Source organism: Sciurus vulgaris, assembly GCF_902686455.1.
Source record: "Sciurus vulgaris genome assembly, chromosome: 1".
In the NCBI taxonomy this organism is placed as follows: Eukaryota; Metazoa; Chordata; class Mammalia; order Rodentia; family Sciuridae; genus Sciurus; species Sciurus vulgaris.
Genome location: NC_136461.1, coordinates 212,401,570 through 212,426,533, shown reverse-complemented (window position 1 = coordinate 212,426,533; position 24,964 = coordinate 212,401,570). Strand labels below are relative to the sequence as shown.

The 24,964-nt window shown below is 58.1% G+C and overlaps 4 protein-coding genes across 12 annotated transcripts; 1 reads left to right on the top strand and 3 right to left on the bottom strand.

Moving 5' to 3' along the window:
- Nucleotides 1-5,066: 5,066 nt before the first annotated feature.
- On the top strand, nucleotides 5,067-9,247 carry LOC306666641 (testis-specific serine/threonine-protein kinase 5-like; the record flags this gene model as incomplete). The annotated part of the gene is made up of 6 exons (XM_079148849.1): nucleotides 5,067-5,270; nucleotides 5,632-6,173; nucleotides 6,260-6,315; nucleotides 6,626-6,758; nucleotides 6,844-6,959; nucleotides 7,293-9,247. 6 exons carry the CDS (start codon nucleotides 5,067-5,069, stop codon nucleotides 7,790-7,792), a joined length of 1,551 nt encoding a protein of 516 aa, XP_079004975.1. The 3' UTR covers nucleotides 7,793-9,247.
- Nucleotides 8,980-11,351, bottom strand: HGH1 (HGH1 homolog). Its single transcript, XM_079148839.1, is given in 7 exon segments — nucleotides 8,980-9,204; nucleotides 9,206-9,361; nucleotides 9,444-9,566; nucleotides 9,658-9,749; nucleotides 9,949-10,047; nucleotides 10,142-10,242; nucleotides 10,329-11,351. Coding segments are annotated over 7 exon segments (1,218 nt in total). The 5' UTR covers nucleotides 10,943-11,351; the 3' UTR covers nucleotides 8,980-9,171.
- Nucleotides 11,352-12,864: 1,513 nt separating this feature from the next.
- Nucleotides 12,865-21,554, bottom strand: WDR97 (WD repeat domain 97). Of its 8 annotated transcripts, none has more exons than XM_079141795.1 (24): nucleotides 21,419-21,554; nucleotides 21,085-21,221; nucleotides 20,302-20,930; nucleotides 20,057-20,178; nucleotides 19,187-19,886; nucleotides 18,962-19,104; nucleotides 18,643-18,879; nucleotides 18,481-18,571; nucleotides 18,165-18,297; nucleotides 17,963-18,084; nucleotides 17,687-17,747; nucleotides 17,368-17,517; nucleotides 17,009-17,269; nucleotides 16,811-16,912; nucleotides 16,636-16,719; nucleotides 15,501-15,635; nucleotides 15,157-15,414; nucleotides 14,880-15,068; nucleotides 14,569-14,766; nucleotides 14,377-14,498; nucleotides 14,140-14,302; nucleotides 13,399-13,955; nucleotides 13,245-13,306; nucleotides 12,865-13,149 (listed from the first exon to the last, which is right to left on the bottom strand). In XM_079141795.1, exons 1-24 carry the CDS (start codon nucleotides 21,546-21,548, stop codon nucleotides 12,944-12,946), a joined length of 4,992 nt encoding a protein of 1,663 aa, XP_078997921.1. In that variant the 5' UTR covers nucleotides 21,549-21,554; the 3' UTR covers nucleotides 12,865-12,943. The 8 variants fall into 8 exon arrangements, with proteins under 8 accessions (XP_078997921.1, XP_078997922.1, XP_078997923.1 ...); XM_079141796.1 differs by having other exon boundaries at nucleotides 16,811-16,894; XM_079141797.1 differs by having other exon boundaries at nucleotides 16,636-16,701; nucleotides 16,811-16,894.
- Nucleotides 21,555-21,690: 136 nt separating this feature from the next.
- Nucleotides 21,691-24,774, bottom strand: MAF1 (MAF1 homolog, negative regulator of RNA polymerase III). 2 transcript variants are annotated; one of them, XM_079141917.1, is made up of 8 exons: nucleotides 24,421-24,772; nucleotides 23,555-23,681; nucleotides 23,318-23,446; nucleotides 23,080-23,245; nucleotides 22,829-22,950; nucleotides 22,628-22,747; nucleotides 22,330-22,464; nucleotides 21,691-22,207 (listed from the first exon to the last, which is right to left on the bottom strand). In XM_079141917.1, exons 2-8 carry the CDS (start codon nucleotides 23,635-23,637, stop codon nucleotides 22,186-22,188), a joined length of 777 nt encoding a protein of 258 aa, XP_078998043.1. In that variant the 5' UTR covers nucleotides 23,638-23,681; nucleotides 24,421-24,772; the 3' UTR covers nucleotides 21,691-22,185. The 2 variants fall into 2 exon arrangements, with proteins under 2 accessions (XP_078998043.1, XP_078998044.1); XM_079141918.1 differs by lacking the exon at nucleotides 22,330-22,464 and having other exon boundaries at nucleotides 24,421-24,774.
- Nucleotides 24,775-24,964: the final 190 nt, after the last annotated feature.

Below are 24,964 nucleotides of genomic sequence, written 5' to 3'. Positions count from 1 at the left end.
CCTCCTTCCTTCACCCACTGAGGCTGACCTCACTCCACTAGTTTATGGCTCTGTCAATCCCCAGCCTGAGCTGGCAAAGGGGACCTCTGTAGGATGTGCAGAAATGAGCCCTGCACTGCGGCTGTACCGACTCTGCAGGAAACAGGAACCCAAAATCCGCGGGACAGTTCTAGCTAAGCACCACCCAGCTCCAGCCTTGCTTGAGAGCTGAACTTCCAGCTTGGGACCTACACCGTGGGACCATTCGTCCCGCCTGACTCTGGACAAATCCCTTCCCTGATCTAGAAGGCCTCCGCTCGCCAAACACTAAAAGCCTGTGGCCCCAAAGCGCTAAGGACCTCAGGGTTTAGGCTTGGCTTCAGCGGCCTGAGAGGAAAGGACACCGCCCCCGGGCGACCCCTCAGTAGGCCGCAGGAACGTGGACCCCTCGCTCCCCACCCCAGAAAGTAGGGGCAAGGGCCGGGGGCCACCGTGCTCCCAGGAGGGGCAGGCGGCGACCAACGAGTTAAGGTCCCCAGGGGCCGGCGAGTTCCGGGAGGGACATGGACGCGACCGCGCGCCCCCCAAGGGCAGGACAAGGACCGGGGAGGAACTGAGTCGCAAGCGCCCAGGTCTCTCCCGGAAGCGAGCAGCCAAGCAGGCTCCGCAGGGCCGTGGGCGCACCCGAGCCGGGGGAGGGGGCGGGCCCGGGCCGAGCCGCCCTGGACCTCCCGGCGCCCGGCGCTGACCTTGGGGTGGCGCCCCAACTCGACTTCCCACGCGGCGAGGCAGAAGGGACGACCTCCAGGATCCCCCGCTTCCCCGAGGCACGTCCGCCCGCCGTTCTCCTGAGGAGCTGCCGCAGCCGCAGTCGCCTGGACCCGGCACCGCCCTCCAGCCCCGCCGCGGCCCGGGGTGGGCGGAGCCGCGCGCCGAACCCGCCCCGCAGCCCGCCGGCCAACCGCGTCCCTGCGCGCGATGGCTCGGCCCCACCCCCACGCAGTCCCTGCGCTCATTGGTCGGAGGTACGTCCCTCAAGCTCGCTCTACCCCGCGCGTTGCCCTCAGGCACAAGTTTTGCGCAGGCTCCGCCCCGCTTTGGGCCCCGCCCCAGGACGCCGCGTGATGGTCGCACCCGACTGTTGGACGCGCGCGAAAGCCCTGGGCTCCGGAGGCTGGGACGCCGGCAGGTTCCAGCGCTGCTGACCTCCGGACGCACTCGCGCGCAATGCGCTGTCCCCGTCACCCCACACATCCCGAGGACCTAGGTCGGCGTGTCGTTGCATCCAGGTGCACACAAAGCCAGCGGGTTCACACAGACACGTACCTGTCCAGATGCACACCGGGCGTTGTCTGCTGTCTCTCACAAACACACACAAAGAACATCTAACAAACACCCGAGACCCTAGGTTGCGGACCCCTCAGCGAATACATACACTCGCATGCCCATCAGAGGTGAACGTCCAGTTACCAACAGACCATGGAAATCAGAATGATCAGACCCTGCCCTAGGAAACTCAGAATCTGGAAAAGAGGCAAATAAGTGAACGATTAATAAGACCAATTACAGCGTACGGGAAGTGCGGTGAAGAGGCGCGAGCGGCTTTAGGACTGAGAGCAAAGGTGGGCAGGACCCAAGCCCCCAGACCTGAGAGGAATGCTCAGGGCAGACCCCAGCTGCAAAGTCTGGGAGGCCAAAATGACCCAGATAAGTTCACAGCCCAAAGGAAGGAGTATGTGGGGTTTGGGAAGCAGACGAAGAGAACCATTTGAGAAAAAGGAAGCAGCCAGCTCTCTGCATCCAGGTCTGACAGTGTGGTTAGATGTAGAAATCAAACTGCCAGTTGGGTGGGTTCCTAGGAGGACAGTGGGCTGAGGGTTTCAGGAGGTAAAAGAGGGACCTTGCAAACACTGGGACAAAACGTTCTTTTCCCACAGCAAGAGAGACTTGAGCCTGTTTCTGTGGGGATGGAGTCCAGGAGAGGGGGACAGGACATAGATGGGCAAGAGAGGGAGATGATGGGCAGATTGGGGGCCTCGTTCAAGACGGTGCTGGGGTTGTGGCTCAGTGGTAGAGTGCTTGCCTAGCACACATGAGGCACTGGGTTCAATCCTCAGCACCACATAAAAAAAATAACGAAGTAGAGTTATAAAAAAAAAAATGCATTGAAAAGACACTGCTGGGAGGTGACCCCCAGCAGGCAGGAAGTTGCCCAGGGAAAGTGGCTTTTCCAAGTCATGCCTGGACAGCTCATTGCCCTGCTGAAAGCCTACAGTGCTCCGCTCCAAGGCCAAAGTCCAACATGCCCCACTGGTCTTGTGCTCCTCCATTCATAGTGGGCCCCTTTTCCTTCCCCAAGCACAAGCTGCCAGCATACATTACATTATTATATATATATTATATATAATATATATATATTTACAAAAAAAAATACATATATATATAGTTTGGTACCAGGGATTGAACTCAGCAGCACTTGACCACTGAGTCACATCCCCAGCCCAATTTTGTATTTTATTTAGAGATAGGGTCTTACTGAGTTGCTTAGCACCTCACTGTTGCTGAGGCTGGCTTTGAACTTTCAATCCTCCTGCCTCAGCCTCCTGAGCCACTGGGATGACAGGTGTGCACCACCTCAGCTGGCATGCATTGCATTATTCAGCAAAAAATCCAGCAGGTAATGTTGCTGATGGGTTTATAATGGTGCAGACAAAAGGATAAGACTTTGCCAAGAGGGCGAACAAAGCTGATGACCAGCCTGTCTGGGTCCTGCCTGTCCTTGCTCAGTTTAACCTTCTCTGGCTTCCAGTTGGGTCCTGGCCCAGGCAAAAGCCAGGAAGGTGAGAGAAGGGGTGCAGCTAGGATGTGTGGGCTCCAGGGCTGGAGAGCGCAGCCAAGTGGCATAGCCACTCTCTGCTGGGGCCCTGCAGTTTTTCCTTCAGCTCCCCAGCTCCAGAAGCAGCAGTTTCTCGAGGCCATCACCTTCACCTGAGTTCCTGTGTGCCTCAGCCCTTCTAGCTCCTGCGTGACCAACCCACAGTAAATTCCCAGGAGCTGGGACTGGGGAGTAGCTCAGTTGGTAAAGTGCTTGCCTTATAAGCACAGGGCCCTGGGTTCAATCCCCAGCACCGGGGGGTCGGGGGGGTGGGGGGGTCGGGGGGTCGGGGGGGTCGGGGGGGTCGGGGGGGGACCAGGAGCTGTCTCTCTTTTCCTAACCCCCAGATCAGCCACAGGCCACTTAGTACAAACACACTTTCTATATTCCAGGCAATTTGTCAGACAAGGTGGGAATATCAAGCAAGAGCATTGAACCTTGTGGTTAAGAATCTCATGGGCTCAGGAGACAGGATCATGAATGCAAAGCCAGCCTCAGCAACTTAATGAGAACCTGTCTCAAAATGAAATATAAAAAAGGGTGGGGATGTGGCTCAGGGGTTAAACCCACCCTGGATTCAATCCCTGATACCAAAAACAAAGAATCTAATGGGCTGGGCATGGTGGCATCAGCCTGTGATCCCAGCCACATGGGAAACTGAGGCAGGAGGATCTCAAGTTCAAGACCAGCCTCAGCAAATTAGCAAGAGCCTGTCTCAAAATAAAAAGGACTGGAGGCTGGGGTTGTGGCTCAGTGGTAGAGTGCTTTCTCAGCATGTGTGAGGCCCCGGTTTAGATCCTCAGCACCACATAAAAATAAATAAATAAATAAATGAGAGTATTGTGTCCATGTACAACAAAAAAATATTTAAATAAATAATTAAAAGGACTGGGGAATATAGCTCATGGCAAAGCACCCCTGGGTTAAATCTGAAGAAGAAAAGAAGAGAAGGGAAGGAGAGGAGAAAGAGGAAGAGGCTCATGATCCAACAAGGAGGAGAAAACGTCAGGGCCAGCCTATTCCAGGGCCTCTACTATGTGCACACCATTCACCCGTACATCTCAGTGCAGAATGATGCAAGCCCTCAGACTCACTGGGCCTCTGCCCTGTATCAGGCCTTTGTGGAAACTCCCAGGATGGCTGCCCACTGGTCACTGTGCCAGACTCTCTGGCTCACAGTTAAGATCTGACATTGGGCTTGGGCTCTGCTACTGCTGGGTCTCAATTTCAGCATGTGCGAAGGTATGTATTGTTTGATTTTGTTCAGATTTACAATCCTGGCTGTGAGCTGCCTCTTGTGGAATGGGCACCTCGGAGTGCCCTCTGGGTTGGGCAGCTAACATCATTGTCTAGAGTGGCACCTAGCATAGCAGGCACTCAGTGGTGTCAGCTGCTGCTCCTGACAGTGCCAATGCTCAGTGGACTCTAGGGGCCAGAAGGGAGAGATGTTGGCCTGTCTGCTGGAGTTGGTGGTCTTGGAGCGCCCAGGCCCGGGCCCAGGCTCTGGAGATGTGTGGTCAAGCAGGCAGACTTCCAGCCGTGAGGCTTCCCGCAGCAGTCTTGGTCAGGCTCTAGCGGTTCTGGCTCCAGCAGAGGAAGGCCAGGTATTGGGCTCTCCACCCTGTCCCTCTTCTGGTGCAGCCCCAGCAGGGCTTGGTACCCCCTAAAGGGAGAAGGAGGCACAGCAGGAACAGCAGTTGGCACACATTCCATCCTTTTCCCTCCTATCCTTGGAAGTCTGGTCCTCCTGCCTTTGACCCCAGGATCCCCAGTTTTTATAAAGGTCCTTGGTGGCCAACATTCAGAGTGGCTCACAGAGGCCTCACCCTGGCTCTAGCCCTTGAAGTGGGTTCTTCCCTCTGAAAAGCAGGCACCACACATGACTGGGCTGATCCAAAGTCGTTCTCAGACTGGGAAGGTTCTGAGAGGACACCCTCTTTGAGGGCACAATGCAGGTGAAGCTCTAGAATCTTCCATTCTAGAATGTGTCCCCAGTTTCCCAGAGCCTGTGCTCCCCACCCAGTCCATAGCTGTGTTAACCTTCCATCTTCAGCAAGTCTCCAGAAACTTGGTTGCTCCCTTAAGGGGTACAGCTTCTGCTTGGCCCCCTGCTGCCCCAGTCTTTGCCCTCTGACACAGCTTGCCCCACCCACTAACTGAAACTGGCAGTGAGCTGGACCGCCAAGCTCCCTTTGGTGGCACCCTGTCCTCCATGAAGGGCAGTGGCAGGCTCAGGTCGGACCACAGAAACTTCATAGAACAGGTGCAAGAGTGCATGGACAATGGCTACTTGCTCTCCTCCAAGAGGATTGGCTCAGGGGCCTTCTCCAAAGTCTACCTGGCCTATGCCACACAGGAGCGCATGCAGCACAACCCCAAGCTGTCCTCCGACTTGCGGGGCAAGCACCACACCATGGTGAGGCAGGCCTGCCTCCTTCCCATGGGTTCTTTGGGGTACCTCTGCCTGGGCCCCCAGCAGTCCCCTGTCCTAAACCCACTCAGGCACCTTCTAGTTACCCCAGCTCCCTCCACACAGCCTCTCTCCCATTCCCTGCTTCTTCTGGGCTTCCCCGTGACCACTCCCTGTTACCAAACCTTGAATATGCAAGTGCCCAGCAAAAGGAGGGGGAGGTCAGCACTGTCCTCCAAAGACACTGTTTACCCCACTACACCCCTGAGAAGTTCAGCAATGTATACCAAAGACGGTAAGCCTGTCCTGCCACAACCATCCAGAGGGGGCTCTGGTCTGAATGGTGACAATCCACTGCCTCCCACAGGTAGCTATCAAGATTATCTCCATGGCTGAGGCCCCTGTGGAATTCTCTCAAAAGTTCCTGCCCCGGGAGATCTCATCTCTCAATGCTACCTATAAACATCTGAATGTGGTGGGCAGTAGTCTTGACATAGCCTGTCCCATCTTCCCCATCCTCAAGGTCAGGCCTTATCACACCTGCTGCCTGCCCCAGGCCTGTCCACCTCCCCAACCTGGGACCTCCCTTTGGTCCTTGGGCTCAAAGCCCAACCCCATTCCAAACCCTGGATCCAGTACCCTCCAGAGTCCCTGGACATCCTTGGCCCAACCCCTCCCCCGGGTAATGGTGGTGGGGGTCTGGCAGGTACAGCTGTACGAGACCTATCAGAACAGCCAGCGCTTCTACCTGGTGCTGGAGCTGGCAGCCCGAGGCGACCTGCTGGAACACATCAATGCTGTGTCAGACCACCGATGCTGCCCAGGTCTGGAGGAAGAGGAAGCCCGAAGGCTATTCTGGCAGCTGGTCAGCGCCGTAGCCCACTGCCACAATGCTGGCATTGTGCACCGGTGAGGGTGCCACCTGGCCGGCCTGCCTACCTGGAGTCCCACTAAGCCTAGGACCAGCCCCAGCCCCACCTTCCCTTTCCCTGCAGGGACCTGAAATGTGAGAACATACTCCTGGATGATCAGGGCTTCTTAAAGCTGACAGGTGAGCCCAGGTGCTGCCCCCGTCTGCTCTATTCCTTCACCACAACCTTCAACTATAGCCAGTCCCAGGCAGGTCCCTACCTTCAACTATGACCTGACCTTTAGCTCTCCCACGGGCAGCCCAAACCCACTGACCTAACCCCATGAGTGTCTCCTGCTCAGCCCCATCCTTACCCACATTACTGCTGTCACTCACACACTCCATGCCCCTGCCTCCCCAACATGACTGCAGACCTACATCATCCTGAACCCACTGTCCCTGACCCCTGTCTTTCAACTGCTGTGCTGCCCTGCCTGTATGTCCTGTGCAGATTTTGGCTTTGCCAACCACTCGGGCCTCAAGAACTCACTGCTGAGCACCTTCTGTGGCTCTGTGGCCTACACAGCTCCAGAGATCCTTATGAGCAAGAAGTATAGTGGCGAACAGGCCGACCTATGGAGCCTGTGAGTGCCCCCCATAGGCACCCTCTGCATGCAGGACCTGTGGGAGTTGGGGAGCAACAGCACCCTGAGGAGTCTTTGTCTCCAGAGGCATCATCCTCTATGCCATGGTGACTGGGAAGCTGCCCTTCAAAGAGAGCCAGCCTCACCGCATGCTGCACCTGATGCGCCGTGGTCCCATCTTCCAGCCTGGCCTGTCTCCAGGTGAACCCTCCCAAACCCCAGTTCGGGTCTGGAGAATGAGCAGAGACCAGTGTGCCAGGAAGGGTCATCCAGTGTGATGAGAATGATCTGGAAATCACCCTCCACCTCTGGCACCAGGAAAGGCGGCAGCTCCACCAAACTGGTTTGAGCTCAAAACTAGCCCCAGGAACACCACCCAACCTCTCTGTGCCTGCCTCCCCTTCAGTGACCCATGGACTTGCTTGGACATTTGCCAGGACTGAATGGGTTGACCTGCATTATTGGTGGCAGTGGGCATGGGCCAGGGGTGCTGTGGGGAGGTTGCAGGTTGCAGCTGTGAGCTTTTGACTGCAGAGTGCCAGGACCTGATCCGGGGACTGCTCCACCTGCGCCCACACGCACGCCTGGATCTGCAGCAGGTGGCTGCACATCGCTGGATGCTTCCCGCTGTGCGCACACTCTTCCGATCAGTATTGGGTGCCACGTCAGGTGGGGTATGGTCCGGGGGTGAGTTGGGAAGCAGTCAGTCCTCTACACTCCACCTGATCCTACTGCTGTCAGTTTTAGAGAAGCAAGCAGGTTCACAGCCAGCATCCCAGGAGGACGAAGAGCCTGGCACGATCTTGACTTACCTGAGGTGGCAACAGCAACAGCACACCCGGGAGGAGAGCACCTCCAGCTTGGCACTCAGACCTGCCCCAGAGGTCTGCCCCAGACAAGAAGCAGGTCCTGCAGGGCTGGGGCTCCAGTGCACCAAAGCAGGAAGCCCAGGAGTGAGTGACTCCAGGCAGTCACCATCCCTATGTTCCACCTATGCTATCAGGAATATTCCTGGGCACTACCTGGTCAATTGAGTGTGGGTGGGTAGGTGGGTGTGGGCAGGTAAAATGTTTATTCTATGGAGCTGGGAGTATTGCTGTCTTAATGTAGGGGAAAAGCAAATGGCCTCCAGATGCCTCCATAGGCTGAGGCTCTGCCACAACTTCCTGGGCCTCCCAGTCAGGGAAAACCAGCACACATATCACACCTGCCTAGACTGCCAGAGCTTTAATGGGGACGGGCTAGGGGGCACCCTAGAGTGGGAAACCAGTGGCACCAAATGAAGCACCTAGCCATGTCAGAAGAACATGAGGTGGTGCAGACCTTGGGTTTCAGTGAGGTGGAATGGGACACTGCAAGCTCCCCAAAGCTAAGCTCCTTTGTCAGGGTCTCAAGGGCCTAGGACCCACTGGTGAGGAGAGGAGAAGCACTCAAGAGTCCCACGCAGGAGGGCGTATGGCTCAGGAAAGAAGTGAACTGGAGTGAAGACCACTATAACAGCTCCAAATTGGGGGGCTAGGGGCGTACACATGAAGCCAGGCAAAAAAAGGATTCCAGGCCCATACATAGAATGGTGGGAGGAGCGGCTTAAATGGAACAAGGCTGCTGATACAGTAGCCCCTTGTAGGCAAGGCACTGGGGAGCAGGGTCCGGATGTCTTGAAGGGCAGCTGAGGCTCAGGGAAGCTGACCAGGGAGCAGGCCTAGCTAGAGCCTATTCTCAGGCCAAGTGGTGGGATTGGACAGAAAACATCGCATGTCCTGAAGAGCCTATTCTGCAAAGTCTGAGCATGGGCAGGTTCAGAGGTAAGAGCATCAGTTTGACCTGGGACTGGAGGAGCTGACTAGAGGCTGAGGACCCGGAGGCATAGGTCAAGCAGGGAGATGGAGATCACAGAGGAAGTAGTACCCAGCAAGTGCTCCAAGGACAGGCCCAGGGGCACAGTCCTAGGAAGACCCCAGCATCCAGGTGTGGCTGAGTCAGCCCTCTGAGGCCAGGTCTCAGGCAGGGCAAGCAGAGGGCCCCTGGGGATGGGGTTGACAGCAGGGGACATTACTTAAACCTCTGAACCTGCCCATGCTCAGACACTGCAGAATAGCCTCTTCAGGATATGCGATGCTTTCTGTCCAGTCCCGATATCTGGCCTGGGAATAGGTTCCCCAGGGCTCCACTGGCCACTGCTTATCTGCTCCACGTGAAGACAGCTTGGCACAGGGCCTGGTCGGCTTCAGCTCAATCTTCATCCTTACTGGTATCAACAGGACGTAGGGTTGGGAAGTGACCTCTAACCTCCGACATTTACTGAGCTGTCCCCCTAGCCTAAGTGTAGCTCTGCTTCTCAGGGGGCACAGGGGATTTGAAGGCCTGTAGGCAGGTTTGGTCTGGGAAGCCTGGCAAAGGTGGCTGTGGACTGCTATGCTGAAGGAACCTCAGGTGGGTACAGTCCCCTCTGCCCTCGGCTCTTGGGCCAGCTCCTGCTGCTCCCGGTCCAGCTGCTTCTGCTCCTGGCAGTCCAGCTGCTGCAGCTGTCGTTCCACATCCTCAGGCACCTGCACCTCCAGCAGGTTTTCCATGCCACATTCTGGCTCATCTCCAATTAGCACCTGCCAGGAGAAGAGGCAAGTGAGCAGAGCAGCTAGACAGCTGTGGGCTCCCATTCCCCAGTCTTTCCAACCTTGGACCCACCTGGATGAGCTTTTCACAAGCCACACGCACATCAGGCTCTGGCTCCCAACTATGCAGTTCTCGAAGGATCAGGTAGGTTCCCTGGTCCCGCACCAGCTGCCGACCAGGTGCGGTGGCTGTCAGCTGGGGATATTGAAGAGTTTTTCAGATGTCAATGTGCTCCTGTCAATGTGTGTGTAGGAAAGTGGCATTAAAACAACACACCAATGCTCACCAGCATGATGGCTTCAATGAGCATCTTGCGGATGTCAGCATCAGGTTCACGTTGCTTCTCTGGCGGCAGGTACTGCAGGTCAACAGGCAGCCCTGGGGGTGAGTGTGGAGGCACTGGGTCCCTGGACTGGGCAGTCAGACCTGGCTCTACCTGTGTGAGCCTCATCTGTGCTCAGTAACTCTTTCCTGGAAATTTTCAGAAGGGGCCTGAAGCACACAATTGTCCCTCTCCTGGGGTTGGCTTCCTTCCTGCCTGGCCAACACTTAGGTTCAATCGACCCAAGTCACTCACGGTTCATCTCTTCCTCCGAAAAATCCTCAGGCCCAGCCAGAGGCAGGAGCAAGAAGGAAAGAATGTCGACCTCAGGTCCAAGTAACCACTTATGGTGTCCTAGGGGTGGGGGACAAGAATAAGGTCAGTTCGTAGGGGTCCCAGAGTCCAGTCCCCACCCCAGAAGCACCCAAACCTCTCTCCTAGCACTCACGGTGCTCAAAGCAGCAATTTCGCAGCGTCCCTACCACCCCGCCCCTGCGCACTGCGGAGTCTGAACACTGGATAAGGGGCAGCAGCCGCTGGACCACGCACCTGTTGGAAGAGGCCATTCGTTGCCATCCCTGCTAATTTCCACCCGCTCCCCACTCGTCCCCACTCGTAGGAAGTCTAGGCTTCACCTGTCATGGTCCAGTAGGAAGGCACGCGCCGCTGGCAACCGGCTAAGGTTGGAGAGCAGCGGCCCCAGGTAATGCAGGGGCGCGTGCGCGTTGTAGCCGCGCGTGCACAGGGCACACACCAACCGCTCCAAGGTCGACTGCCCTGTCTCGACTCCTGCCGGCGCCGCCATAAGCGTGGCACACGGCGCTGGCTCGCGACTGAGGTTGGCCAGCGTAGCGGCCGCCTCCTCAGCCCAGGGCCATTGGGGGTCCAACGCACGGTCCAGCAGACGCGCCGGCAGCCCGGGGTCAGCCGCCAGCAGCGAATCGTGCAGGCTGGGGTCAGCCGCCAAGTTCACTAACGCGCGGGCGGCGTCGCGCGCTGGGGCCGGGGCCGAGGCCGCCGCCAGCTCAGCCAGTGCGTGCAGCAGCGCCTCCTGCCCGGCCAGCAGCTGGCGACCTGACTCCGCGCCGGTCAGTGCCAGCACGTGTTGTGCCGCTGCGGCCTGCAGGTCCACCCGCGCGCCGGGCGCCAGAAAGGGCAGCAGCTTCGCCGCCTCCGCTTCCAGGCCGGCCTCCGGCCCTTCCCGCACGTCGCCGCTCGACGCACCGGCGCTGGCTTTGTCCTGCCGCATGCCGAACGGGCCCCGCCGCTCTTGGCGGGGCTGCGGGGCTGCGGGGCCCCAGCTCCCTGACAGCCCGCGGTGGCGCCCACGAGGGAAGCGGAAGTCGCGCGGCCAACCCGAGGCCGCGGTGCGGGCTGGGGGGCGGGGCCAGGCCGGCGCGGGGCCTTGTGGGCCTCGGGGCACCGGGGGCCGGTCTTCCTCTCCCGGCGTTCGGCGCGAGCCACCCTGAGCCTGGTACCTCCGGTGGTCTCGGGCGTCCAGGGGCTGGCGCACGGGTGGGCCGAGTCTGGTCAGGGAAGTGTGGCGCCGGACCCGCCTGGAAGGAAGGCCTGTCGAGTCCTCCAGGCTGCTGCCGCCATCCCGGAGCCGGTGCGGGGGCCACCCGGGAACCGGACAGCACAGGCCGTGGGATGAGGCAGCTCCGGGGCTTTGTCAGAAGGGCTTCGCGCTGTGGTGGGAGGGGCAGGCACAACCCGCATTCGACACGGAGGCCGTCCGAGGGCGCTGCGGCCACGGCGGGGTTCGGTCGGTGATGGGAACTTGCTGGTTGTATCCACCTGTTACACATTCAGCCCTTGCAGTGGTTTTACTTTTCCTGATTACGGATGAGTTTATAGCCTATTTTGGCTTTTGTGAGATTCCTGTTGTTTTCTAGTTATACACCATTAATTTGTAGGATCCTCGTTCCTTACATGTTTTGTTTTTAGTGTCATATATTATAGATATCTCCTCCCTGTGCTTTTTCCTGTCTTCATGGTTTATTAAATGTGTATTTAAATAATTTTGGGGGCTGGGTTTGTAGCTCAATGGTAGAGCGCTTGCCTAGCACATGTGAGGCACTGAGTTTGATCCTCAGCAACACGTTAAAAAAAATAAAGTTATTGTACATCTACAACTAAATTGTTTTAAATAACTTTATATTAATAAGTACAAATATGTTGTCTTATGACTCATGGTGGGTTTTTCTTGATTTTTAAATTCTCCCTGCTTTCTTACTCTTGTATTTAAAAAGTATTTCTTCTTTTTATCATTTAAAACATGAAACACTAGCAGAAGCGGTTCACCATAGCCCTGGAGTTATTGTTTTAGTGTGCACGATTCCTTTTATGAAAAAAGCAGTCTTCTGATTCTCCAGTCCTGGAACCCCTTGGCCTGCCTGACCTAAAGAAGAGGTGCCAGTTCACAGTCCCATAACAAAAGCCCCTTCAGGCTTGGGGGTTGTGGAGAAGGGATGGATGACCAGTTCTAACCCTAACACCATTAAGAAGAAAGGTTAAGGTTGGGAGCTGAGAATTTACAGGAAAGAAATCACTGTGGAAGGATGTAAAAAGCTAGGGGAACTTCACAAACAGTGCAATAGCTAATGTGTGTGAGGACCCTCAGTTGTCCTGTCAGTGACCTGCCAGGCCAGCTTTGAAGGAGGTGGGCCTCTCTGAGATGCTGCACCCATATTCCAGTCCATCTCCAGGGACTTATATGTGGAAGGATCGAAAGGATACTGCTGCCATATTGCTTATCAGAAAAAGACTGGGTGGCTCTCCCAGAATGAAAGTAAGGAAAACTGCTGGTGAAACATTCAGGCCCCTCCTCGTACACACCTGTACCCACCTGGAGACTCCCCTCTCCCCTCCATATGTCACTTAGTGACCCAGGGAACCATCTCTAATGTCACCCAGCACTTCACCAGCACTACGGGTCTCCTTTCAGTGTCTACAGCTTCATCCCACCAGGAGCACTGCTCCACCCCATGACCACATCCCAAATGCCGTCCAGCCCAGAAGCATCCAGCACCCGACGTCACAGCCACCCATTACCAGCAAATTCAGATTCTCACTACACCTTGCCCACCCAGAACCCTGGAGAAGTGGAGGTGGCATCCGTTGTCTTGCCAAAGCCTCTGGGCTTTATTCCAGATGCCAGCTTAAGCCAGGGAGCACAGCAGACACAAGTGGTGCTGCAGTTCACCAAGTTGATGGGGTTGAGACCAGGAACCCACTGCCGTCCACCAGGTCAGCTGTAGCTGTCGGGATCAGCATCCTCAGGCAGAAAGTATCGCTGCAGGGTGGGCTGCAGGAGCAATGGGGGCAGGGCACGGGGGGGCGCTGGCCAACCAGGGGGGAAGGGCTGCAGTTCCACCCGTGGTAGGGGCAGCTTCAGCACCCGGATAGAACAGTCCAGCGTGCGGGCACTGCCATCGTAGAGATGCGTCCTACGGCCTGGGGGCAGGTGGGCCAATGAGATCACCAGCCAAGGCTGGGATAGGGAAGGGGTGTGGGACCAGGGGCCAGTCCCCACCCTTGGGCCCACTTACCCTTCATTCTCATCCCAGAGCTCTGAGACTTGGCTTCCTGCAGCCGGAGGATGGGATAGTGCCTTGGAGGAGGAGTCAGGTCAGACAGATTGTGCTCGGCTGGCTGCGTGCCCCTGCAGGCAGTGGGGGCATGAGGGGGACTTGCTGCACTCACCAGCGATCCCGGGGCTGCGGCACCACAGTGTTAGGCACAGGAGGGCTCGGGGATTCGGAGTGGGGTGGCTGCTCTGTCTCCTTCTGGGTCAAACTCTGCTGCTGCACTCGATGCTGCTTGCAGAAGAAGTTGAGTGCATCGATGTAACATAGGTCCAGCATCTGCCAGTGGGACCAGTCAGTCTTCTCCAGCGGTGGTGGCAGGCCATGCGGTGCAGTGGGCATGGAGGAATCAGGCACCAAGCAGAAGCTTTGCAGCATCTCAGAGAGTGACCGCCTGGTCTGCCCAATGCAAAACTGTGCCTGCATGCCATGAGCATGGGGCTCTGGGGCTGCAGCTGTAGATTCCTGGGGGGACACTGGGAGCAAGGGTGGCTCCAGGACATGGAGGAGTGCCTCCAAGGCTTGCGGGGGCTTCCAGAAGACGCTCGAAGGAGCCCCTGAGACCATCGAGGCCTGTGACTGGGCCTCCCTGAGAGGAGAGGGAGGTGACCAGGTATCGGAGACCTTGGGCAGCACCATGGGCAGCTGGGCTGGAGATGGCTGTGAGGGCTCCATCTGTGGGGGAAGTGGTATCAAAGGAGCACCCTGGCTCCTTAGTTTGAAACTCCCTTTGGCCTAATTCCCAGTCCCAGGGAGCAAGTGCCCCACCCCTGAGTAGGAAGCCAAAGTACGCATCCCTGTACCCGTGGGACTTCAGGGACACCTTTGGAAAGGCCCATCTGGGCCCTGTGCACCAGACCTTCAGCTTCTGGATCATGTCCTCCAGCTTCTGGCAGCAGCATTTGCGCAGCTCGGCCTTGGAGTTAAGTCTGGAGCCCTGGACCCAGGTCATCATCTCCTTGAACAGGATGCCCTCTGGATCCTGGAGGCCCAGACTACTCAGAAGCTTCTTGAGCTCTGGCCTAGGACAAATGCATGTGGCTTAATCCCCAGCCTCCCCAGCTGTTGCGGAGGATGGGCCAGGAGTGTGACTCACCGGTAGGCGGCTGGAGAGTACAGGAAGTAGGACATGAGCTCCAGCACCACATCATGGGACTCCAGGGAGCAGGCCAGCAGTAGCTGCAGTGCCAGCATCACAAACTGCTTCTGAATGTGGTCCTGAGCACAGGTGGGGAACAATGGTTGGTGGGAGAAACAGGGTGTGGGAGGAGGGTATCAAGGGACTCACCTGGAGGCTGGGGGGCTTGTCCAGGTTGAGCAAGTGCACGAGGTTGCTGTGTAGCCGACTGCGGAGGTTACTGCTCACATCAGGCAGCAGTCTCAGCAGTGCATTTAGGATATGCACACGGTCCTCCCAGGTGGCCTCTGCCAGCAGGTCAATCAACATGGAGGCCAGGCCCTCCACTGTGCCCATCTCTGGGTAGGCCTACAGAATGGTATGCTGAGGCCCAGCCCCCTACTACACACTCTGACAGGCTCCTGCCTTTTCCCCATGCCCCACCCCAGACTATATTTCCAGCTTCCCAGGCTCCCCCAAACCTCCAGGGTGAAGATGGGGAACAGTTTTTTGAACCAGTTCTGGATGACGAAAAAGTGCAGGAACTTGGGCAGATGCCCATAGCGCTCTTCCCAGAGTGAATGGCCATGGTGGTACTGGGAGCCAAAGTAGGCCTCGGTCCTCAGGGCCTGGCGGGAGCTTTGGGGCTCCCTGGTCAAGTCCATGGTGCTCTAGGGGAAGTGACAGCAACTTCAGGCCCGATTTCTCTGGGTTGTGGGTACTGAGCCCACCCCACCTATGGCAGCCTGGGATGCATACACCAGCCTCTGTCTCCCAGTAATCTAACTGTTGGTCAGAGTACATCCTGTGTGAGCTCGGGGAAGCTGAGATCCAGTCCATTTTCAGTTCCTCCTCCTCCTCCTTCTCCTCCTCCTCCTTCTCCTCCTCCTCCTCTTCCTCCTCCTCCTCCTCCTCCTCCTCCGACCTCCCGTGAAGCCATTGAATCAGCCTACTCCGCCACTTGGCATTGGATCGCCTGTGGCACTGTAGCCACAGGTCATCCAGGCTTGCACCTGGCTACAGAGGGGAGAGCACAAGAGAGGGCATCTTGCAGACTGTGGGGACAGTGGAGCCCTCCCTGAGCCCCCAGCTCTGCCTCTTGCCTTGAGTCTTTTCTCAGTATGGGAGGTGAGCTTGGCCAGGGATCCAAGGTAGCTGATTTCTGTGGATAGCCACATCTGCTGAAGCACCACGGAGTTGGGCACACAGCCAGGGAAACTAATGGGTCGTGGGCAGTACTGGAGGTAGAGCACATAGGGTGGCTGAGAACCTGAAGCCACCCCAACTGGATACTACCCTGGGGCACACCTATGACCATACAGAGTCCCTAGATACGGACCCAGTTCTGCCTGCCAGGCTTCCATCAGACTGGACAGGCAGCCCTTGACCTTAACACACAGGTGGGGAGAAGGTCTGTGGTGGGAAGGAAGGAAGCCAGGTGAAGGTGTGGTACATGGACATTAACTGGGAGATGAGGGAAATCTTGGGGACAGAAGGCCTTCGGAAAGCCCCAACCCCCCACAAGCTCTCCTAGGCACTTGGTGCCAAACCCTGGAACAGAGAAGTCTGTAAGAATCTGGGGATAGGGGACAGGGTAGAAAGGAAGGAGATGGGAGAGAGGTCAGTGGAGGACTTGAGTTGATATGCTAGCCAAGCTGGAAGGACAATGGCATGCCTAGGTTGGAGAAAGCATGTGCTGAGCAAGGGGCTGGGCCTCCTTGGGCACTCAGTGTGAGCAAGTATGGGATATCTTTTTTTAAAGGATTTAGCCTTTATTTTTTATTTGTTTTTTATGTGGTGCTCAGGACCGAACCCAGTGCCTCACCCATGCTAGGCAAGTACTCTATCACTGAGCTACAACCCCAGCCCAAGTATGGGATCTTGAGGGGCTGGTTCCCCTTGACTTTACACCCCTGACTGGTGGGGACTCTGGTCTTCCAGGAAAAGTTCACTGGCGACCCGTCCACATAGTGCTCCCACTCAGATAGGCATGGAATCTCTGGCTCAGGCTCAGGCCTTATAGGCAACAAGGAGCTCCTGCCCACAGACACAGCCACACCAGAACTATAGGGGAGGGGGTGAGAGTGGGGGGCTCTTCAGCCTGGCCTTCTGGGCTGCAGGTGGCCATGGCACTTAGGTCAATTTGGACACAAAGGTTTGCAGCAAAGGGGAGATGGGGTACACAAGAAGAGTAACTCTTGGAGGTGGGTGCCTTTCTGGGGTCCCAGAAGACCTCACCTTGTGGGGCTGCACGGTGGCAGGAAAGAAGCCCCTGAGATCTGAGAGAGGCTCCTTGGGCTGTCTCTGCAGAAAAAGTGGAACCTGGAGATGAGACACAGAGTAAAGCACAACCCCTAGAGTCCCTCAAGAATTGCCCTTGAGTAGGTGGCACCCCACCTGCCGGGTTCCTCACCCTGTGCTGTGGGAGGGAGGCGGGTGGATTCAAGGCCATGGTCATGCCCCTCTGAGCTACTCCAGCTGCATCTGCAGATCCAGTCTGAAGCCCAGGTGATAGCTCAGGGAAGAGCAGGCAAGAAGCTGGGGCATCCAAGGAGGCAGGGGATTCAGCCATGATGTCAGGCAATGGGCGGGAGGGGAAGGGAGGCCTCACCTGGGACACCTTGCTGTGGACCTTCCGGTTGGTGGGTGGAATGGGCAAGGTGACTTGGGGAGGGTGAGCAAAACGCTGACCTGGGGCCCCCAGGGCCTGGGGGTGGGCCAGGGCTGTGGGTACTATCTGGGCTTCACTGCTGACCGCAGCCTGCCGAGAGCAGGAGGCAGTTCCGGGCAGGGTGCAGGTGTCCTGGAGCTCTCTCTCTGCAGTGAGGGCCATGAAGCTCCCTTGCTGGGGCTCCCTTTTGGACTGCATGTCCTGGGACAGGTGGGAGCAGTGGCAGTATCAGGTCTGGGGTGAGGGGAGGGTCCAGGGCCAGGTTCAGGGCAGGGGCTGGGGGATGGCCTCACACCCACCAGCAGGCCAGGACCATAGATCAAACGTAGGTAATTGTCAAAGGCTTCCTGGTGCTGCTTCCAGGACACTGGGGATGGGGTTGCCGGGATGACCTGCCCCAGCCTTAACTGTTGAAGGTCTTGATCACGGGCCAGTATGGCCTCCAAGTCCTGAGGTGGGGGTCAGAGGTCAGCTTTGCTTCCTTGGAAGTTGCCATATGCTGCCCACATAACCACAGGTGTCCCAAGCCAGCCCCAGGGACCAAAGGGCCTGTGGCCTGAGCCTGGGTAGGGGCAGGGCTAGGCAGTGGGGTGGCAAGAGGGTCAGGATCCACCCCACCTCCTTCACCACTGGCTGCTGAGATGTTGCCGTCTGGTGACGGGTGTAGGTTAAGGCTGAACTGCAAAAGGGAAAGGCACAGGTGAGATGCATTCCAGTAGGACAGAGCAGAAGGTGGGACAAGGACCAGCAGGAGAGGGAATGCCAGGGCTGGGATGGGTGTGGGGCCTCTGAGCAGCCCAGGATCCCATCCCCTCATGGAGGGGCCCCACAGTCAGGCCTTGACCCCAGGGGTAAGTGGGAGCCTCTAGGACAGCTGAGCACCTGCCAGCAGACCTGAGACTGGCTGCCCCATGCAGGTTGGTGAGCCTCTGCTTCTGGATGGAGGTCAGTGACTCCTGGCTGATCAGTGGCAATGGAGGGTCATCCACCACATCAGGGGCCTTCTGGCACAGATTCTGAGCAAGGAAGTAGAGCCTGGATTCCTGGTCTAGTGGGCCTGTTCTCATGTAGCAACCCCACTGTCCTCACTGCATACCTTAACCAGGTAGGACGTGGGCAGATAGAGCCCATGGGACACCAGGCAGAGGCGGGAACCCAGTGCCAGCACTAGGTCTCCACTGTTGCTGGAGAAGGCCAGGGCCTGAGGGGCACCATCTAGCTGCAGGAGCCTGCAGGGTGCCCAGAGGTCAGAGGCCACCCCGGCTTCAGAAAGGGAAACTCAGATAGGAACAGGGGCAAGGCCCTGTGTCATCTTACCCCCTAGCCATTGGGCTCTGGTGGGAGGCAGAGGTTTGGAGAGCCAAATGGCTGTGTCCCATGCTCCCAATCCCCTCCCTGGGACCCCAGCCCACCGCAGAAGACGGTTCTCTGAGGTCCAGATGCGGATGGTGCAGTCCAGGCTAGAGCAGGCATACAGCTTGAGTGTGGGGCAGCAGCACAGGCCTGGAGACCAGATGAGGTCAGGACCAGACTAGCATGGGGGACCAGACTTTGCCTTTTTTCTGTTCGCTCACCAGTGATGTGGTCCATGGGGTCATCTTGGGGCCGGTGGTCACGGCGCCGGCCCTCACCCAAGCCAAACTGCACCAGGCCATAGGTGGCACTGTTTGGGTCCTCAAAGCCTACAGTGATGCGTTTACCCAGAGCACAGAGGGCCACAACAGGGTGGCAGCAGGAGAAGGTGTGCAACAGGCTCAGGCTCTCCTCTGCATAGGGGAAGACGCGCCACATCTTCACGGTCAGGTCTCCGCCTGTGGGGCAGTGGTAGCCAAGGCCGAGTGTTCAGGAAAGGCAAGGGCTCCCAGGCCCGATTCAGGGAGTGGAGGTACTAACCCGAAGAAACGATGCTGTTCCAGGTGGACGCAATGGCGGTAACAGGGCCTGGGCTGTGCGCCTCTGTATGGAACACAGTTTTTGAGGAGAGCCAATCAAGCACCGAGAGTGCACCGTCTGTATGCCCTATCACTGGCAGATACCTGCGGGTGGAGATGGAGCCTGTTGGCTTGGGCTTTGTCACCGTGCTCCTCCCGCTGGGACCACAGTGGTTCCAGCGCCCACCGGTTTTTGTTTTTCCAGGCCCAGGCTACAGCACTGCGGCGCAGATCGCCCTCCTGTTGGCGCACGATTTCCCAGCAGGCGAACGCGCTGCGGGGGTCTGTAAGGTGACTGTAGAGGTGCAGGCAACAGGGCTGTGGCGCAGGGGCCGGCAGCGGGCACACACGATGCAGCACGCTCATGGGGTAGCGCGCCGCGTTGGCGCGCACCAGGTGTCCTGTGCGCGTTAGCAGCCAAAGGGCCTCGCGCGGAAGGCAATAGGCCACCGCAGCCGCGCAGTCCTCCGGTTCAAGCAGCAGTGCGCTCACTGTGCTCCCTGTGGCAGCTGACACCAGGTACACGGAGCCATCGACACACGCACACACGAGGCGCGTGGGCAGCGAAGGGTCTGCGGGCGCGGGTAGCTCAGGTGCCACCTGTAGGTGGAGCACGGATGCCGGCAGCTGTGCCAATGGCGAGTAGAGTTCGCTTTCACGCCACAGCTCCACGCTGCTCGCGCACAGTGAGAACACAGGCCAGCCCCGGGCCGCGGGCGCCAGCAAACTGCTCACGCGTGCTGACAGCACATCCTGGCCCCAGGAGCACAGCGCCACCTCTCCCACCTGCGCCGCCACCTGCAGGTCCCAAGTGCGCAACGTTCCATCTTGAGAGGCAGAAGACACTCGGGTGGTGTTCGGGTGAACGACCATAGCAGTCACCGGGCCTGCGGGAGAGTGCGGATTTCAGGCGCACCAGGGAATGAGGGAAGGGAGCAGTTAGCCTGAGATGCAGCCAATGCATTGAAGCTTAGACAGACCCAGCAGAGATCCCTGACAGCCCAGAGCTCCAGGTGCAGAGAGAACATGCTACAAGAGCCTACAGGGAACAGCGCACCTGTGTGACCCACGAACACCATGCGAATCTGCCAGTTAACCTCCCATACTTTCACCATACTGTCCTGTGAAGATGTCACCATGGCCTTTGCTTCCTCGAAGTAGGCCAGATCGGAGATGGTGCTGGGGATGAGAGAGAATGGGGACACCCAGTGGACTCAGCATGACCTGGTGTGTTGCAGCCTGCCATGACCAGCTCTCCCTCTAGGGGACCTGCCTTGTCTTCCAGTTCCTGGCCCTCCTCACGTTTTGTGCAGATTTTGGCGCACATCTGTGAGGGTCCAGGCATGCAGATTGAAGGTGAGCACAGATGAGCCGTAGGCTGCAAAGCAGTGTGTGTCTTGGTGGGTAGACCCTGGCCCCAGAGCCAGACGCTTGAGTGTGCCTGCCAGGCCTGGTGGTGGCTGCAGGGGTAAGCCACGCAACACCAGGCGGCGACCACCTGAGCGGAACTTCCAGAGAGCCAGGCTGCCACCCATCTCAGCCACAAGCAGCAGCCCCAGGTTGGGTACTGGCAAGCAGCAAGTGGGCTCACGGCCTAGCACCCTACTCACCTCAGGCTGGCTCAACCACAGCAGGCTGAGGTCTGGCCTTAGTATGGCCAGCCCTGAGGGACCCCAGCCTACAAAGCGACCCATTGCTCCCAGAGGGCCCAGCACAGCTACCAGACCAGTAAGTACCACAGGGGCCTGCAGCTTCTCCTGAGCCCAGCCATCCTTTTTATGAAGATGCAGGCAACCTGCCCCATCCAGCACCACGAAGTGTCCTCCCACTGGGTCTTGTGCCACCGATCGCAGCCCAGCTGGCACCTCCAGGCGGCGCAGTGGCTCCAATCCATGTGTCAAGCGAGCAACACGCAGCTCGGCTCTCTTCTCCTGTGGGCCAGGATGGGTGGGATCTGCAGTTAGGGGGGGCGGGCTCTTCTGCCTAGGGAAACTCAAGGGATCCAATGGAGCTTGTACTGAGGACCCCTAGGGGAAGGGCTGGACTGAGAAGAGACCAGTAGCAGATGCTTGGTCAAGTTCACACCTTTTCCACAATGTCATGGAGGCCAGTACGAATGAGCAGCCATAGCTGGCGGGCGCGGGCACACAGGGTCATGTTTTGCCACAGCTGGCTACTGGTGAAAAGCTGCAGGACCTGTGACTGCTGCAGGGAACACGGCTCTGTGGGACAGTGGAAGGAGTGCCATTACCTGTGGCCTTGGGCCCCAACCCTGGAGGTCGTGAGCAGCAAAGTGCCCTCCCGAGTGCCAGGCTAAAACAGTAGCTGCCCGGGAGAGTTGTGTTCCCAGGACAGAACCAAGTCAGAATGATTTCTGTTTCTAGCAGGGTGCCTAGGGGGTGAGGCCAGTCCCCCTCACCATTCTTTTCTGACAGCAGCCCAGGGTCTGGGTTGTCATAGCTATCTGCATCATGCAGGTCTGAGTCCAAAAGCAAGTTGTCACCCTCTGATGATAAGTGGTTGCTTGTGTCCAACACGTCAGCCTCCATTTTCACAGCTTTGTGTCCAGATAACCAACAGCTCCGGGAAACTAGCCGTTTCCTAGCGGGTGGGGCAGCATCTGTTGCTAGGATACCAATGACACAGGCCCCGCCCACGACGCAGGCCCCACCCCCACGACGCACCCAGGTCCAGAGTCACAGAAACTTTTATTGGAAACAAATGAGCTGCAGCAAAGTGACACTCGGTGCACGCGGCCCACCTAGTGAGGTGGGGGGAACAGGTGGGCACCAGGGGCCGCTGGCTCAAGACAGGAGCCTGTGGCAGCTGGGGCCTGCTGGCTGGGTCTCAGGCCAGGAGTGTGCAGACCCAGTATGAAATACAAAAATAAACTCTGTGGTCCAGCTGTCCCTCCTGTATGGCAGTCTGCTTGGGCAGGGCAGTCACTCTTCCCAGCAGGCCCTCTGCTGTCTAGTCCAGTCACAGCATGGGCAGTAGGAGCCTTCGAGGATGAGTGCACATCTGCAGGCTGGAGCCAAAGGGCTAGGCAGGTTTGGCTTTGGGCAGTGCCAGGACAGTGATAGTGCCAGGGTGTGGCCAGCAGCTGGGGAGGCCCTGGGGCCCTCAGGTGGGCAGGTCCAGGCACTGGTCGAAGCTGGATGAAGCTGGGGCCTCTGCTTCTCCTCATCACATACAAATCACTGGGACCCTGGGCAGAGGTCGACACACAGTGAGCTTTGAGGAGCCACCACTCAGGAGACCAGGCAGAAGGGACCCTGACCTGGCCAGATACTTCAGGCTTCAAGGACTGGGACCACCACCGTCACATACCTATCCTCCGCCATGGTGCCAGTCTCCTCAGCCCTGCCCTCACCGCCTCCACCTCCACTCTCTTCCTCCACTTCTTCCTCCCCCAGTTCCATGTCCAGCTCATTGCCTGCTTCTGACGGCGTGTAAGTGGAACCACTGGTGGGAAGTGGGGAAAAGTCTTAGGACCACCTGCCCCAGGCCTGCTGCTGGCCCCAGGGAGGATGTCCAGGCAGCACAAAGTTGAGAGCAGATGTGCACATCTGAGGAGATGATGAGAGCCCAACAGGAAGCTGGGGGAAGGGGGACAAGCAGCACCAACCTGATGGAGCGGCAGCTGAAGAAGACAATTCGCTTGAGCCGCTTGTTGTAGAAGAAGTAATTGAAGGACCAAAGGCTGCCATCCTCCCCAAAGGGGTCCGAGTCTAGGTCTGGGTTATAGCTGGGGAGTAGGCCAAGAGACAGTGTGAGGCTCCCAGTGCCACATATACCTGGGGGCCCACCTGTGAGGATACCAGCCCACCTGTAGATGTCACATTCAGCTAGGCAGATCTCCTCATCCACTGCGTCCCACAGCTGTGGCTTGAGGGCCTTGAAGTCTTCCCGCACAGCTGAAAACAGGCTGCAGTTGACCGCATTCACCACCTAGGGCAGGTCACAGTGGGGCTGACGGGAATCCAGGGCAGGGTCCAGGACTGAACAAGGCAGAGCCCAGGCTGATGTGGGGAAGGCAGTGGGAATGGCTGCGGGGTGGGGGTCCCTCCCAGTTCTCACCCAGCTCAGGCTGGGCTCCCGACTGAACTCATGGCTTCGGGCTGTGCTGAAGTCATAGTCAGGCCTGAAGGACTCGTTGAGTGTGGCAATCAGATAGAAGAGGGTCTTGCGACTGCACTTGTCACTGAGGGGACCCTCATCTTCACCACCTTGGCTCTTGCTCAGTCTGCACAGAGACAAACATCAGCCTAGCCCACCATCCCACAGCCCCAAAGTAGCAGGTCCCATCTCAGCTCACCTGCTGGGGCTGAGGCCCGAAGTCTGGGGTGGGGACAGTGCCTCCAGCACATGGGGTTGGCCCTCCTGGCAAAACTGCTTGAACATGTGTTTGTCATCTCCTGCCATCTTACACGAGTAGCTCTCAATCCTATGGGATGCAGGCAGGAACATAGAGCATGCTGTCCCTTCATGTTTCAACTCAGGGGCTAGGGCAGTGACCTATTGAGATGGTGGCCCCTAGAGCTTCCAGCCTCACCTGCCAATGATGTGGGCATCTCCAGTCTCTACTGTCAGCTGTGAATTGATGGCCTCAAAGCTTGAGTTCTCCAACAGCTTCATGTCCCCAGGAAAAAGACTCCTTGTTCCAGAAGGGCTAGTGCTGCCTAAGGTTGTGGGAAGCCAGGCCATGGGTATTGGATTTTATAGGGCTCTACCTTCAGTTCCACTACTCCTTAAGCAGAGCTCCGTACACAGCACACAGGTCTTTTCCCTCCCACAACCTGCTCCCAAACACTAAGGACTGGCTGAGAGATGATAAAGATCCTGTCATCACAAAGCAGAAGATCCAGGATCCAGCTCAGCCACACACCCCTATACCACATGGGCTTCTGGGGCCAGGCTGGGGGACCACCGGGGCTTGAACTAATACCGTACTCGAGGCTCCTTTTCCCATCCAGAAGGAAGCATGCCTACCCACCACGGGGGTCACTTTAGCCTGCAATGGAGTATGACTCCTGTAGGACCCCTCAGGCCGGGCTGGGCTCCTCTCAAACATGGGGCTCTTCCCCTGTTCTACGGTCTGCTTTTTAGCAAGGAGAGGAACCCACAGGCTCCTCCGTTCTGCTCTGCAAGTACGTCTGAGCTCTTCCAACAACAAGGAGCAGAGCGAGTTCCCACTGCCTAGCCAGCATCCTGCATCGTCCACTTGGTCGCGAGAGGGGAACCTGCCAAGCCGCGGCGGAACTACAAGTCCCAGGAGGCAGCGCGTCAGGCGAGGGGGGGCCTCTGCCAGGTCGTGGTAGAACTACAAATCCCAGGAGGCAGCGCGCTAGCGCAAGGACCGGCGGGAACTGTGGTTCCGACGACCTGGGACGGCGCGGGGGGCACAGGACCGACACCCACCTGCCTGGGCCGGGCAGATCAGGCCGGACCAGTAGGGTCGCTTGGCGTCGGTGCCGGAGCGAAGACGGGGCAGGCTCCGCGCGGTGCGGACTCCTCAGTGGCGGAAGGCGGCGCCGCGGCCTCCGCTCGGGTCGCACTGTATCCGGGAGAAGCTCCGCGGCGACGTCCCGTTACTCCCGGCCTTGCCGGCCCATCCGGGTTGCCACCGCGACATAGCCTCGCCCCCCTGCACAGCGCCCGCTCTCGCGACCGACCTGCCGCCGACCGCCACCCGCCACAGATGGACCCAGCGAGCAAGCGAACCTGCGACCTCCGCCTCCGGACAACAACAAGCGTCCGCCAGGCCCGGCCCCACGCCTCTGAGTGGCCCGCTCCGGCTTCGAGGATCGAGATCGCAACTAGCCATTGGGGGCAGTCCCCGCCGCTCAGTTCTGATTTCCACTCCTGCTGGCCATAGAGCCTGTCTGTCACTGTCCGGGCGTACGAACCCGCCTCCTCCCCGGCGCTCATTGGTCAGGGCCCCGCCCGCCCCGCCCAAGGGTCC